The 15,857-nt window shown below is 41.8% G+C and overlaps 1 protein-coding gene across 1 annotated transcript; it reads left to right on the forward strand.

Annotated features, from left to right (window-relative positions):
• The first annotated feature begins 1,807 nt into the window (after positions 1-1,807).
• Positions 1,808-11,144, forward strand: LOC306939774 (uncharacterized protein). Its single transcript, XM_079524465.1, has 7 exons — positions 1,808-2,048; positions 3,184-3,350; positions 3,752-3,921; positions 6,660-7,021; positions 7,442-7,587; positions 8,592-10,451; positions 10,529-11,144. The coding sequence occupies exons 1-6, from the start codon at positions 1,915-1,917 to the stop codon at positions 10,040-10,042; spliced, it is 2,430 nt and encodes an 809-aa protein (XP_079380591.1). The 5' UTR covers positions 1,808-1,914; the 3' UTR covers positions 10,043-10,451; positions 10,529-11,144.
• The last annotated feature ends 4,713 nt before the right edge of the window (positions 11,145-15,857 follow it).

Below are 15,857 nucleotides of genomic sequence, written 5' to 3' on the forward strand. Positions count from 1 at the left end.
GTTTTATTGATTCTATTAATTGGGGGGAAAAAACAACTGACCAAGTTAACCACCTCAACTTTCACTCAATTATTTTATATAAAATAGCAGATCTGCAAGCTTGTATCAGCAATTCCTAGTAGTTTTGTGTGACACTGTATAGCCGGGTTCCCCAATTAATTTAAGTGAGGCATTACTTATAAAAGAAAATATAAGACATTGAAATATGGAGATACAAGTTTTCTACAACGGCAACGATCTCCCATGTCGTATCCATGTCACACTTGTAAGATGACAGACAGTGACAGCTGCTATGTTCAGGCTAAAGCATTTAAACAGGATGCTGGGAATCCACAGTGTGAAATACAATGTACTTGATGTGAAGACAAGTGTTTACTGCTTTAGTTTAGGACTTTAGGTCATACCGTACATGTATAAATACATGGAGGAGAAATCAGAGAGAAATCTTACAATTGATCAGTCGTACAGTCAGAACACATAGTAGTGGTGGAAAAGTGATTTTATTTTAATAACAAAAGTAGAAATACTTTATCAGCTTATACAAAATATTTATTGTGTAAAATAAGTAATAATAAAAGATCTACAAACAAGCACCACAGTAATCTGCAAAGCAACTAATTCTGTCAAATTAAACAGAACAATATTTGCCTTGGAGTAGAAGTAGAGTATATCAGACAAATTTAAATACTCAAGTGAGTGAATTAATGAATGAATGAATGAATTGATGAATGAATTGATTGATTAATGCATTGGTTGGTTGGTTGTTTGGTTGGCTGTTTGTTTGGTTGGTTGGTTGGTTGGTTGGTTGATTGATTGATTGATTCATCAATGGATGAATTTATTTGGTGATAAAAGAAAAGAACTTCCACAAGTAAAGCATGACCTGCAGAATTATGTGCTGAAGTACAGTATTTGAGTAAATGTACTCAGTTACTTTCCCCGTGGTGTAAACACATGGCAGAATAACGAGGCTACGTGTTTGGAACACCTAAAATGAAACTCAGGACGCCTGCTCTTCTATTTCAGTGCTGCAACAAGTAAGGATGTTTTACTCGAGTAAAAGTATCACTACCACAATGTAGAAATACTCTGTTACACGTAAAATGCACACGTAAAATGCTTGTATTTGAATTGTTGCTTGAGTTTAAAAGTATTATCATCAAAACATACTTGCAGTAAGAACAGTAAAAGTACTCAAAGTTGTCAAAATGTGTCAAACTTTTACAAGCTCTTAGATCGGCTATTTTCAAATAGCTCATGTATAAAATATTGTGTGTGTGTACAGTCTCACCCTCACCTGTAGAATTCCCAGCCTCTGCTTTAGCCAATTGTTTTCCATGGCAACCCCACACCTGCCATTTGATTACTTAACCATTCCACTTGTCAATTTGCACTCTTCAGACATACAGTAGGCAGACAGACAGATACAGAGATCTCCATTATATGGGCACAAAAGGGACACAGGCAGACCTTAAAAACGGGTGCTATGACAACGGGTATTGTCTAGGACCCCAACTTGCATCGTTCGTAGGGCGGTGACCGACAGGGAAAAGGTCTAGTTTTGTAATAATGATGTAAAAGTCACTCGTAAGTCGTAACTATAGCTGTCAAATAATTGTAGTGGAGTAAAAACATACAACATTTCTGAGATGCAGTGGAAAAGATATACAGCATAGATGAATGGAATTAAGTAAAGTAAAAGTACCTCACATTTTTACTCTAGTAGGATACATAAGTACATGCACTTACTGGCCACCACTGTTCTATTTACAGATTAACCCTGCTGAGCATGAAATGCAATCTCAACCTGAGTGGAACTGAACTCAGAATGTGATCATCGACCCACTGCACTGAAGCAGGGCTGAGCTGGTCCGAGAGGATCCTTCTGCACGTTTCCATCAAGGCTGGACAACAATGGACACGTTAATGTCTGAAGAGTTTAGGAGGTCAGAACACGCAGACACACACATGACCATGTTGACGTGTGAAGAAATGACCGAGTTAGAGGAGCCTGCTGTCAGCGACGAAGTGGAGGACCTTCGCAACAGGTACAAGATGCATGCACGGCTTGCCCTTTTATTCATATTCACGTGGCCCAATTTTTGGCTTACATTTTTTTCCCAAAATAATTCTGTTCTTTTCTATTTATTCAATAATTACACAAATGTCAGATCTACAAGCTCACAATGCGTCGCATCACAACATGTTGCTTGTAGATATGCTATTTTTTCTATTTGTTATGACATTAGTAAATAGGGGTTGGACAATAAGCAGTGGTGGACAAGTGTTCTCAACCCCAGCACTTGAGTCAAAGTATATACTCCTGGTCAAGTACTCCTCAACTACAAGTGAAAGTTGCATTGTCCAATTTGTACTTGAGTTAATCTACTGGTGTACTTGCTTTTACTAGTATTCAAAAGTATGTATGCTTTAAAAAATATATATTGATTTTGACAGCAAATTTGGTTTTAGTTTTTAGTCATACTCTTTTGAATAAAATGTAATTTAGTCATTTAATTTAGTCATGTGGAATGTTGTGTGTCTAGGACTAGGTTTAGTCGACTAAATCTCATAAGATTTTAGTCGGCGCGTTGTGAGCTTGTAGATCAGGCTATTTTCAGAGCACAACACCTGAGTGCAACCAAATGACTAGTTTTTATTTGTTGATGAAATTGTCAATATATTTAGTCTTATAGTTTCAGTTATCATAGCTTAGTTTTATCTAGTTCTTATTTAGTTTTCATCAGTGACAAAAGGTAGTCGACAAACATTTTTCGACATACTTCTAGTCTATCCTCAAACAATTCAAAGATGTTATTGAAAATAGCAGATCTACATTTCTAATCCCCATACACACATCTTGTCTGTGTTTAATGGCCGCCACAATGCATATCCAATGGGAGTCACATGGTTTGACCTTTGACATTTTTGATCGCTGTGTTCTTCCCATTATGAAAACTTGAAATGAGACATTCTGTATGAAGACAAATACTTTTACTTTTGGTACTTTATGTACACTTTGACGCTAATACTTTTGTATTTATACTCAATTACAATTAGAATTCCGGACTTTTACCTGCAACTGAGTATTTCTAAATTACAGTATTGATGCTATATTACTTAAATACTTTGAGTACTTTTTCCACTGTTTGTTTGTTTGTTTGTTTGCTTGTTTGTGTCCAGTTTACGTGAGGCGGTCCATGACGAGGGCGTCCGGCCCAAGATGCAGTGTCTCATGATGGACCCGTCCTTCTCCATGGTGACGGTGCAGGGTGAGGACAGCGGCATCGAGTGGGAAACCACCGGCGCCAGTCGCTCTGCCACGCCCTGGGCTGCAGAACCTGGACCTGGTAAATTAACCCCCCCCACTAACCTCACGTCACCAGGCTTTCCACCTCGGAGGAAAGCCTGGGTCTGTGTTACTAAATTGCCGTGTGATCCCGTTCGGGAGCGGATGATATCTTATCTTTTGTAGTCATCAGGTCGGAACCCTCAAACCAGAATATCTTCCCAATATAAGCTTTTAAATCCAGGCTAAAAACATGGTTTTACTCGCAAGCGTTTGAAATTAATGCTCCACCACTCCTGATATGCTTTTACTCCATTGTTTTTATGGTAACTTTAGTATGCTTATATGTGCTCTTATACTGTCTGTATTTGTTGTGTTGATGAAATGTTCAGTATGGCACTTTGGTACAATGAAAATTGTTTTTAAATATGCTTTATAAAACACATTATAAATGTGCCTTAGAATTTACCCCCGTACGAGCCGCCACGCCAGGGTCCGGTCTGGCCGGCAGGATTATCTTTGTCATGGACGAGGAACAGATCTTCAGGAGGAAGAAGTCCAGAGCCAGTCCAAAGAAAGAAGTGATTCCCGAAGATGTGGATGGAGTTTCCGGGAGGCCAGAGTTGGTGGAGGTATACTGGCATTGACTATGTTTACATGGACAATATTTATTCGTTCAGAATTAAATCATTTCGGTCAGATATTCCAACTGAACTGTTTACATGCACCCTAAATAAAAGCAAACCTCGTTTACATGCCTCAAAGCATTTAATCAGAATATTAATGTTGTGTAAATTTCCCAACCAGAGACCAACCAACCAGAGAAAACCATCAGAATACATTTACATGCTGACATTTTCTTGATGATCTGAATATCAAAAGTTTATACCACCCTCTCTCAACTTGAATGAAGATTCCTTATGATCAGACCAGAAAGGAATATTCTCTTCCAATTGATTTATTGAGCTGTCATTCTGGATAGAAGTGGAATTTTTAGGGTCCATGTAAAACAACAGTCATGATAGATTCATCTTCCCCAACCAATAGTCCTTTGTGCCGCTAGCTATGCATATGTATAAGGAGGCACACACTGGTCCATCATTGTTCAATAGACTAATTGCTTGGAAACAGTTCAGTACAGTATATGGACACTAGCTTCTTCTTCTTCTTCTCTCATATGTCCTTAGACCTTCAGCTCCGTTACAGCAAGCCAGTCCAGTGTGTCATTGTCTAGGTCAATTAAGCCTCGATCACCATTTGGTGGCCAGTATATGGGGCAGCTGGTCAGCACGTGTGACACTAGCTGACATGCTTACAGTGTGTTCTCTTGTATTTCTTCTGTCCTGAATTATGCAAGCACTGCTGAGGGTGTTTAGTGTTGTATACTACTAGAATTTCGCGGGCCTTCGGCCCGCTCATCCCAGAGTTGCGTTGGCCCGCGTTGCGATACAGAAGTCCACAGATACAGAAGTGCACAGTGACACGCGTTGTATGCAGCTGTTTTGTGTTGCAGCGCGCGTGTAGTGTTGTTATCCATATATGCGCCTCGGTTCGTCCCGTTTGTTCCACGCCAGGTGTCGACGCAGTCGTTGGCGCAAATTTCTTATTATTTTAACTGTGTATGTAATTGCGGCTAGTAGCACACATTTTTTTTTAGGAGCACGATGAAAAGTTATGAAATAATGTGTTTGAGGGCCCTCCTATATACAGCTTTAGTCCCCACACGTCTCAATATTTGCCATTGACAAAGAACAGAGAAATTAGGTCGAAATGCCGCTAAATATGACGTAAATTAAAATGTATTATATATATATGTTTTTTTAATTGAATGTAAATACTTTACTTATAAAAAAACCTGGCAACCCGCACCCCGCGGTCATTTTCCGCTAACCGGAGCGGTGCTCCCTAGCCTGCTGGAGGGGTTCACATCATCCCATGCAGCCTCGAGAGGAAAAAGAAGGCAAATAAATGCAGCCTTGAGGCTACCTCCCAATGTGGTGTTGTGGAGCTTGATCACCTCCTCGTCCTCCTTTTCTCCCCAAATTGTCAATGCCACTTTTTTTTTTAGGAGCACGATGAAAAGTTATGAACTAATGTGTTTGAGGGCCCTCCTATATACAGCTTTAGTCCCCACACGTCTCAATATTTGCCATTGACAAAGAACAGAGAAATTAGGTCGAAATGCCGCTAAATATGACGTAAATTAAAATGTATTATATATATATGTTTTTTTAATTGAATGTAAATACTTTACTTATAAAAAAACCTGGCAACCCGCACCCCGCGGTCATTTTCCGCTAACCGGAGCGGTGCTCCCTAGCCTGCTGGAGGGGTTCACATCATCCCATGCAGCCTCGAGAGGAAAAAGAAGGCAAATAAATGCAGCCTTGAGGCTACCTACCAATGTGGTGTTGTGGAGCTTGATCACCTCCTCGTCCTCCTGTTCTCCCCAAATTGGCAATGCCAATAAATGCAAAAGTTGCCTAGTGTGAATACTTCCACAGCCTAAGTAGTAAAGGAGAAACTATCAGTCTTCTCCGAAGTCGGTCAATGTTTGTCAACTCAGCACGTGTTGACAACGCATATTAGTAAACAGAAGCCGTATGTGTGTCACACCAAAAGTGGTGACCTATAGAATCCTGTACATAGAAGCATCACGCAATCGTCTCCCTCCCTGTGTGGGTCACGTGGTGGGCTCTGAGCAAATGGGAGAGAGAATGTAGTGTTGCCAGGTCCGCGTATTGTAAGCGAGTGGTAGTGTGTGTAAGTAGCGTGTTGAATGGCATTTTTTCTGTGCTTGTTTTCATAGACGTGGCAACAAATTAGGCGGGGGTGTCGGTGCTTGTGGCGTGTTTTTGTTTATTATTGATATTGATATTGTTTGCGAGTGTGGACGGGAGCCGGCTTTAGTGGCAGTGCGATGACAATTTTTACGCGGCTGGTGTCGATTGTGGCCGTGCGGCGCGACATGAGGAGATAGGGAACCAACGACGCGGAGGGTAAGTGTGTGACGTGTTAGTGTGTTGTTGCAGTGTGTGTTGCAGCGTGTTGCAGCGTGTCAGTGACGTAGTAGCTGGTGCCTTTTGTTCCTGTGCGTGCTTTTGGGCACATGTTTTCAATTGTAATATAGGATGCTGCATATGTTAATTTACTGATGGTGTTTCTTTTGAGTGTGACACTGTTTTCCCTGCTGTTATCCACTGTACTGGCAAAGAAAAAAGTGGTCCAAGTACAGAGCCAACTTATGTCCAATTTCCTGAGTCTAGAGCGTTAAGTTGGTTAACTGCTGTGCTGCCTTTGGCGACAGAATTTTCACTTGCGGGTTAAATAAAGGTCTTATGGTCTTATGTTTTATGTTATGTTATTGTAGGTCTCACTGCCCAACGTGAAGCTTGAAGGAGGCGGAGAACAAGATGAAGCAGCAGATCGCATGGAAGATAAAGATCAACGCTTATTCCGTTTGGTTTCCGAAGGCTCCGAGATCTTAAACATCATGGTTCCCTCCGAATCCAATTTAGCTTCTGTGGACGAGGAGGAGAGCACAGTGATGGTGGACAACCTGTCTTATCTGGAGGAGACCCCTGCCACTAAAACCAATGAGGAATACGACGATGTGTTTGAGCCATTCAACGAGGTACCGCCGGCCGCACAGACGCGTGGGAGCGTGACATTGTCACGTGGAGGCATGATGGGTCAGAACATGATGGATCCCCCAGGAGCTCCCGTGTCAAGGTTAGAAATATATCAATACTGCAATGAAGACATACTCCGTTACAAGTAAAAGTCTGGAATTTAAAATGTACTTGAGTAAAAGTAAAAAGGTATAGGCATCAAAGTGTACTTAAAGTATACCAACAGTAGAGAGTACTCACTATGCAGAATGTCGCATTTCAAGTTTTCAAATGAATACTATACAAATATTTTGAATATAAATGAAATATGAAATGTAGGCCTATATAGAGCTGAAGTGTTTAATGTAGCCTATGTTTTGTAATAATAATCAAAGTAACTATAGTAACTAAGTTCTCAAATAATTGTAGTGGAATAAAAGTACAATACTTGAAATGTAGTAGAAGTAAAAGTATTGGAAAGTAAGTAAAGTACAAATACCTCAAAATTGTACATGTATACTTGGTTACTTCCCACCACTAGACCCCCGCCTTCTGGCATAAAAGCAGCGGGCAACGTGGACTACTTTGAGAAGTTCACCCTGATCGATGGCCAGGCTCCGGGCAGCCCCGCCGTGGTCGCTGAGGGAGCAGAGGAGCAGCGGAGCCTGGAGGCAACTGACAGTCAAGGTAGAATGAGGCACTCGACAGTGGTCTGAAAAAGTAGCCTATACTCAAATGTTTTACTTAAGTAAAGTATCAATAGAAGTAGAAGTGCTGTATTCAAAATGTACTGGAATAAAAGTACAAAAGTATCTGCATCAAAATCTAGTTAATGTACTAAAAGTAAAAGTACTCATATTGCAGAATGTCCCATTTCACAAGTTCAAAGTGTGTAAAAAGATGTTTTGAAATCTAGCCGATCTACAAGCTCACAATGCATCGCATCGCGACGCATTGGAAGCTTGTAGATCGGCTATTTTCAAATGACCAAAATGGGGTCAAGGACTGAAGTGGTTTAATGTATGTTTTTTAATAATAATCGTAACTAAAGTACAATATTTACCTCTGAGATGTAGTGGAGTACAAGTAAAAGTACTGGAAATTGGAAATAGTCAAGTAAAGTTGAATATTGGCTATTTTCACTAGGCCTATATTTGATTTGGCTAAAGTAGTTGATTCATAATATATTCACTTCCTATAAATGTAGTGGAGTCAAAAGTACAATATTTCTATTTTAAATGTAGCAGAGTGAAAGTCATGAGCTTAAAAAAAAGGGGGGGGGGAATCGTTTTATGAAATACATATACTGTGCCGCTAGATACTGTCCACCACTGTCCATTAGAGTTGTATCTTTTGTTCATTATTGTTGGTGTTTCTCCGAGTGTGATGAAGGCAGTGGTTCTAAACCTTTACATTTGAATGACCCCCCTTAACTCTGACAGTCTACTCTACACATGGAACCAAATGGTTCTGTGTGGTTCCATGTGTATACTGTCAGAGTTATAGACATATATGGGTCAATTTAGAACCCCCTCAAGGAACCATTAGAGTCCCTGGACCCCACTGATCTGATGAAGGCATTTTATTGTCCGGTAACTGTATCTACAACTGCTGTGTTGCCTTTGGCAACTGAATTTCCCTCACGGGATAAACAAATTAAGGTCTCATTCGATCTTATCTTATATTTAAAGGTTCTGATGAAACGGACCTTCGCAAAGACAGCAAAACGCCTCAGAAATCGGCTGTAGAAGCGGGAACGTCAGAACTCCTCCCTGGGGATGAACTCGCCAGTGAACATCTGGACGATGTGTTTTACGGCAGCACAGATGCTATACAAAGTCCTCTGTACAGAGAGGACGAAGGCAAGAGAAGACGGTTCTCTTGCCTTCGGTTGTCTTTGAAGTCGAGTGGCTCGGCTCTGTTCGGCAGCCAGGAGGACATTCTCACGCCTATATTTTTACCCGAAGGCCCGGCCAAGATTATCGACCAAATCCTGCTGGAGGAGCCCAAAGCCATGGCTTTCATGTACACGGACCTGTACGAAGAGGCCATAGGGAGCAGGAACAAGGAGGAGGACACAGAGAGTTTGACCTCGGAGAAGTCCTTTCATAGTCGGCATTCTGACCGGGAGGCCAGGGGCTACCTGGAGATGTACGTCCTGAAGGACGAGACCTCCGCACTTGAAGATGAGGACGCTCCCATGCTAGAGATGGAAGCCGTCGCCCAAGACAACAGCAAAGAGGAAAGAGTCCGAATGCTATCCCAGGACTCGTATAATTTTGATGAATCCGAATTAAGTGACACCTTTCACACCGTGGACGAAGTCACAGACTTCTTTCGTGCGAGTGACAATTCTTCTCCATGCGACATTGAACCTTTTCCTCAGTCGCGACAAGATGAGAACGACGCAACGTCAAACACAAAGAGCAAAGCCAAACGCAAGACAAAAGCCTCACAAACGACACAAAAACCACCACAGATTACATTTGCAACAAATCAGCCCACGGAGAACAAAACCGTGGGACAGACAGACTACGGTGAGTTTTACTTGGACGATGACATGACTAACGATAAGGTGCCAGGGGTTGATGCGTTCGCATTGGAAGCGCCCAAGCCGGTTGCTCCTCCAAGGAAAAAGGCAGATTCAGCTCCCAAGACAACTCTGGACCTCACACCTCTGATGCCAGTGGAGGTTGTGGACGAAGGAGAAGCGGTCGGTGGCAAAGAGCAAAGAGAGGAGGAGAAAGAAATGGCGTCGCCAGTGGAGACGGCTGATGAAGGAGACGATGGAGAAGATTTAAAGCAACGGGACTCTTCCAGCATTCCTCAAGCTGAAGATGCTCCACCAGCCCCGAGTACAGAAGCACCAGCAGAAGCTGCGGACAGTGACAGTCAAACGTTTGAGTGGAAGGACAGGGAAACGATGGCAGTGAAAATGAGTGACACTCAAACTGCTAAAGAACTAAGTGGACATGAAGTGGCGGACATCACAATGGTAGATTCAGCTCAGACAAGGGTTGAAGAAGTGGAGAGGCCTGAAGTAACGGAAGCTATGTTATCTACAGAAGAGGCGAGGCGCTGCAGCCCCCCTGCTGCAGTGACTGAACCCGCTACGCAGGCGGGACGCTGTGTCATACTGTAGCTGTTAGGAAAGACAGTCAGAGAACATTATCGGCGCTGTCGAGTGGAAACCTTGTAAGTCCAAAATCCTTACTTTTCATGGGAAAAACTATGTATTTATTTTGTGTGTGTGTATGCATGTGAGTGTTTCAATGGAGCCACTGCTGTGGTGGAATTTTTTGTATTATTTCTGACACAAGCTCGTTTTAATAAGTTTCATTGGTTCAGTCTTCTTTATAAAACCCAGACACACTTAACCACTTTCACTTTCAGAATGCTTTCAAAATAGCAAAAACAAGTGGGCTCGTAGATCCGCTATTTCTTCTACTACAACACTCTTGTAGAGCAAAGTAATTGGCATTAAATTATGGGGGGAAAAGAAGAAAATCTGGAGATTTCCGCCTGACAGCAACGGTATAGCTTTGATGTGGGTATAGATGTCTGCTATATGGATGTTTGAAGTGAAAAACGTGACTTGCGCGTACGTTTTACATTCATGCTAAAAGAGTGACTGTTCTATAAGTGACTGTTCTATTGATTGATTGATTGATTGAAGTATTTATAGAATGGGTACATTTCAAATGAAAGTACAACTCAATACAAAAACTGTTACTGTGGAAGACACACTGGTAAAGCATTACACTTGTTTAAATCAGGGTCCACCATTTTCAATTAATCAGAACCAAGACATACAAATATAAGACTGTTATATATGTTCTGTATACTCTTCTATGATCTCTTCTAAACATTTCTGTTTCTCTGCTTTAATTCACTTCCAAGTGTTGATGAATGCCATTGTGTTTAAAAAAATCAGACCCGTCTGAACTGAGTGGTGCTGTACTGTACTGTACTGTACTGTACTGTACTGTACTGTACTGTACTGTACTGTACTGTACTGTACTGTACTGTACTGTACTGTACTGTACTGTACTGTACTGTACAAGCACAAGCCCTCCTCCCTGGCGTGTGTGTGTGTGTGTGTGTGTGTGTGTGTGTGTGTGTGTGTGTGTGTGTGTGTGTGTGTGTGTGTGTGTGTGTGTGTGTGTGTGTGTGTGTGTGTGTGTGTGCGTGTGCGCGCGCGCGCGCGCGCGTGTGACGCTGCTCAACAGTGCCATCGAACGGTATTGCGATGGTAATGGAGTGGTTAGCACTCCATTACGCCCAGAGGACCGGCCCGGTTCCAGTGACACGCCTGTACAGTACTGTGACTGTACTGTACAGTCACCCCAAATCACGTAATGGCTGCTAAAAACTCAGCTTCCCATCATGCACCTGTGCACAGTGTGAAGCTCAACAGCGCCACTTTGTCACCTGTTGGTACTCTAAAAAGACAGACATAGGGACCCTAAACTCTAAACAGACAGAAATAGGGACCCTAAACAGACACACGCTGTTCAAAAAATACTATAGGCCTACAGATGATTCCCCAGATGATTAGTTTTCCCCACTTTAACAGTAACCAAACCAACATACAGTGTAAATGTATACAGGCCAGGTACTATCTGCACGTTTCTACAGTTACAATATGACTGTTAAGAGCTTTTTAACACCAAATTGACCACATTGTCAAATATTAAGTACGAAAGATCAAGGCAAATATTGTGAAAATAGCTGATCTTAAGCTATTTTCAAAATATGTATCTGTGGAACCGAGTCAAACTAAATGTCATGCCTACAATTCCAAGTGTTGTGGCCTGAAAGGTTTGGGAACCCTTGGACGTGCACTCAGTCATAAGTGTGAGTAGACTATAGAGCAATAAAGACAAGTTTACTGCTGTGTGAACCAGGAGCAAATGTTTGTTGCAGTTTGTGACGTTACTGTTTAATCTGTTGATCTGCAGTTTATAAATAACCTTCTAAACCTGACACCATCTCTTAACCAGCAGTCTATACTGCCCATCCCCAGTGTTGGGTATAAGCTACCCAAGAAGAGTAATATACGTTGCTTCCTTCACAGGTGTTACCAAAGATTATAATGAATGCTGCTATCGTGTGCATGTCAGCTCACCGCTACACCAGTGGTAAATGGTAAATGGTGCATTTATATAGCGCCATTTAACCAAGGCGCTTTACATAGATTGTGCATTACATTCACCCATTCACACACACATTCATACACCGATTGCGGCGGAAGCCATGCAAGGTACCAACCAGCACATCGGGAGCAATTTGGTGTTCAGTGTCTTGCCCAAGGACACTTTGACATGTAGACAGGAGGAGCCAGGATTCGAACCGCCGACCCATGGATCATTGGACTCTACCTCTTGAGCCACAGTCGCCCCAGTGGGTCTCAATGTGGGTCCCAGGGACCCTCATGGTTCCTTTAGGCCAGAGGGTTCCAAATCCTTAACGGGTGTTTAACTCTGAGAGTGTACAAATGCCTGGAACTCAAAATTATGGGGTCCTTGATTCAAAAGTTTGGGTCCACTGTGCTGTGGATCATTAGTGTCATTGGTAACACTTGTGAAGTTAGTAAGGAAGTATAGACTTGAAGGTAGGGCCTAATTACTTTTTTGTGTGGCTTTCGCCTTTTTTAAAAATACTTCTTATGGAGGGAAAGACAGTAGGCTGACAGGGAATGGGGAGAGATGGGGGGGGGGGGGTGACATGCAGTAAAGGCCGTCGGGGGGGGGGGGGGGGGGGGGGGGTGACATTACATGCAGTAAAGGCCGTCGGGATCGGCGGCACACTGCCAGACTGGATTACCAGCCAGGGTGCCTGGACCACTGAGTCACAGCCCAGGCCAGAAGGTAATTTTAAGAGCAACAGGTTACATTATAATATACGTTATGTTAATATTTTGCTACCAAATAATTTTGCAAGAGGGCCTTTTTTCTTATTTCTTCCAGTGTAAGAAAATAATAATAATAAAGAATAACTAATATTTCTGTATTAGGAATTGTAATATGTTACACTACTTGTTACAGGGGAGAGTAATATTACAGTAGTAAATAGTTACTGCCCAACACTGCCAATCCCATTCTCTATCTTGAGAGTGAGACTAAACACGATAAAAAAGAACCAACAAGATATGTGCAAAAATGTATGTCCAAGTGTGTTATGTACTGTATAAGATAAATTGCCTATTTTTATTGACCTATATTTAATTATGGGAGACCATTGAAAGCATGCTCTCTTTTGCAAGGATGCCTGCATCAGTATAACATGATCACAACATACAAAAAAACCAACAATTTTAAATAAGGTGCAATATATATATTTTTATTGTGTTTTTTGTGGCTTTCGCCTTTATTTTATATATTTTTATGGAGGGATAGACAGTAGGCTGACAGGAAATGGGGAGAGATGGGGGGGGGGGGGGGGGTGACATGCGGTGAAGGCTGTCGGGATCGGGAGTCGAACCCGCGGCACACTGCCAGACTGGATTACCAGCCAAGGTGCCTGGACCGCTGAGCCACGGCCCAGGCCAATAAGGTGCAATATTGAGCAATATAAAAAGAACATCATGCAAATACCATAACGCAATACACAGGGCGGGCTACACAAAGCAGGTAATGTATCCTCAAGTAATGCCTTAAATGTTTAGTCAGTTTATCCAGTTTCAGAGAGTTCTGGAGTTTATTCCATTTATCTGGGGCTTAAAAGATGAAAGTAGTCTTTCATTGAGTGTCAAGTGTAATATGTGTTTGTGAGTGCTTTAGATATCCGGAATTGGATTTAAAAATGAAGATAAATAGCCTACAATGAGAAGCTTGCCACACAGTGTGTGAAATTGTGTATGTATGGCCACATAAATAAAACACAATGTTGTTCTCTGAGTGGCGAGAGGCCAGCCCAGTTTTTCATACAATAATGTGATAAATTATGTGTGAAATATGTGTAAAATATATAAATTACAAGTTGGTTTGATCCCCCTTTCTAGTAGTGTGTAAATACACCATCACTTTATATAATGTATAAGGTAGCCTGTAATAACTATTTGTGTTTGCTTACCTGGCAGTATCTGAATTGACTCAATGTGCAAATCGCATTAACTCATAATCCGGGCAGCTAAAAAATAACTAATTCCTGTCTCCATGGAGACTTAAAATTCATGGATTTGTTTTGTTTTTGTCACATTCCTAAGCCAATAATTTGATGACCAGCAGTGGTGCCCTTACTTCCCTATATGGAGACACAAATTAGTCTCCTTAGTGAAATCGTTGGGGGGGAAAAAAGTTATTTTGGGGCTGAACTATTCCTTTAACCACAAATATTCTGTAGGCCTATATCTAGAGTAGACAGAGAGGACGAAGGCCCCCTCGCCTTCTCACGCCAATATTAGCATCCATATTGTGGGGAAAGGCAAGCTTTAGCAGAAAATAGCAGACCGACAAGTTATTTTCTGCTGAGCAGAGGAAGAGGATTTTACAAGCTCACAACACGTGGCACTGCAAGACAGAGGAAGAACTATACACTGTACATTTGTTGACCTTTCTATGAAAACAATCACTTTCTTTCTCCACAACAAAAGAGGGCAGCAGAGAGCTGATTGTGTACATTTAACTTAGCCGTACAAGCCAAACAAGAGACACATAGAAATAGAATGGATAGAACGGATTGTTCATGATTGATTCATGAAGTATTTATTAAACAGATTGGAGAATTACAGTATATTTCAACCAAAGTTACGACAACTAGGCTAGCCTTGGCATAGCCTAATAGTAACCTCACACACCGACGCCGTTATAGCTCTATCTATGACCTCACACTACCAGACTTTCCACCGCGGAGGGAAATATACATGAACGAATAAATATATAGCACTTCATTACAGTCTAAGTTCTAATCAATCACTCTAGCTCTCTGTGTGCTCGCGATACCGGGCTTTACTGTGGGAATTGCCTGGTTTCTATTTGCAACTCAGTGCTCATCTCCCGTCTACAGCCCGCCTACCGTATCCGCTACATATACTCTAAGGCGGCCTGACTATACCGTACGAAAACCGTTTCCGTATCCAGTACAGTAGTAAGTAGAGCTTTTTTTGGGGGACTGCTGTTAATGTATCGGAGAGAAAGAGAGAGTATGGTTGAAGAGCTGAGGGGAGTGGGAGTTGAAGAAATCACTTTTAACTATAGAAAAAGTGCCCTTCTGGGCACATGTCTCCACCAGGAGGATAGGACTGTGTGAGATGTTTGGCAAAATGTTTAGGAGTAATATAAACATGTTTTTTTGTTTGTTAGTTTTTTTGCAACAATTTTCTTCATTTTGTTGAGGAAATGCAGAGTGCCTGGTGACGCCAATTGGAATATTTGAGGCATTTTGTTCCAAAAATGTGTTTTGCAAAAATCAACCTGTTGGTGGCGCTATAACAGGCCAATGTGAAAAGGGTGGGATATATTCCTCAGCCTAGTAAGAAAATGTGTGAAAGATTTCACGTAAATTGCATGCTGCGTTCATGATTTGAGGCTTTTGTTCAAAACGGGGCAATCTTGCAAACTGTGAAAGCCAATTATAGCCAATTAGGATGGAATATGAAATATCGGACAGATCCGACTTGAGCACATGACCATAGAGATACTGTGTAACGATTTGTGAGATTTTTGGACAGAATCTGGAGGAGTAATATCAAAAATGTGTTTTACAAAAGTCGGCCTCCTGGTGGCGCTATAAAAGGCAGATGCGGAAAATGCAGGTCAAAGATTTGTCCTTGGCCTCTAGGGAGTGTGCATGCAACGTTTCACGCAGATCGGTGCAGTTTTAGGTAAAAAATGTGAAAAGCTGCCTCATGGTGGCGCTATAACAGGCCGTTCTGGAAAATGTGGGGCAGAGGTTCATCATTGGCATCCAGGGAGTGTGTGTGCAAAGTTTGGCATCGACCGGGTTAACGGTGCCGG

This window comes from Electrona antarctica (genome assembly GCF_951216825.1).
Source record: "Electrona antarctica genome assembly, chromosome: 16".
Lineage (NCBI taxonomy): Eukaryota > Metazoa > Chordata > Actinopteri > Myctophiformes > Myctophidae > Electrona > Electrona antarctica.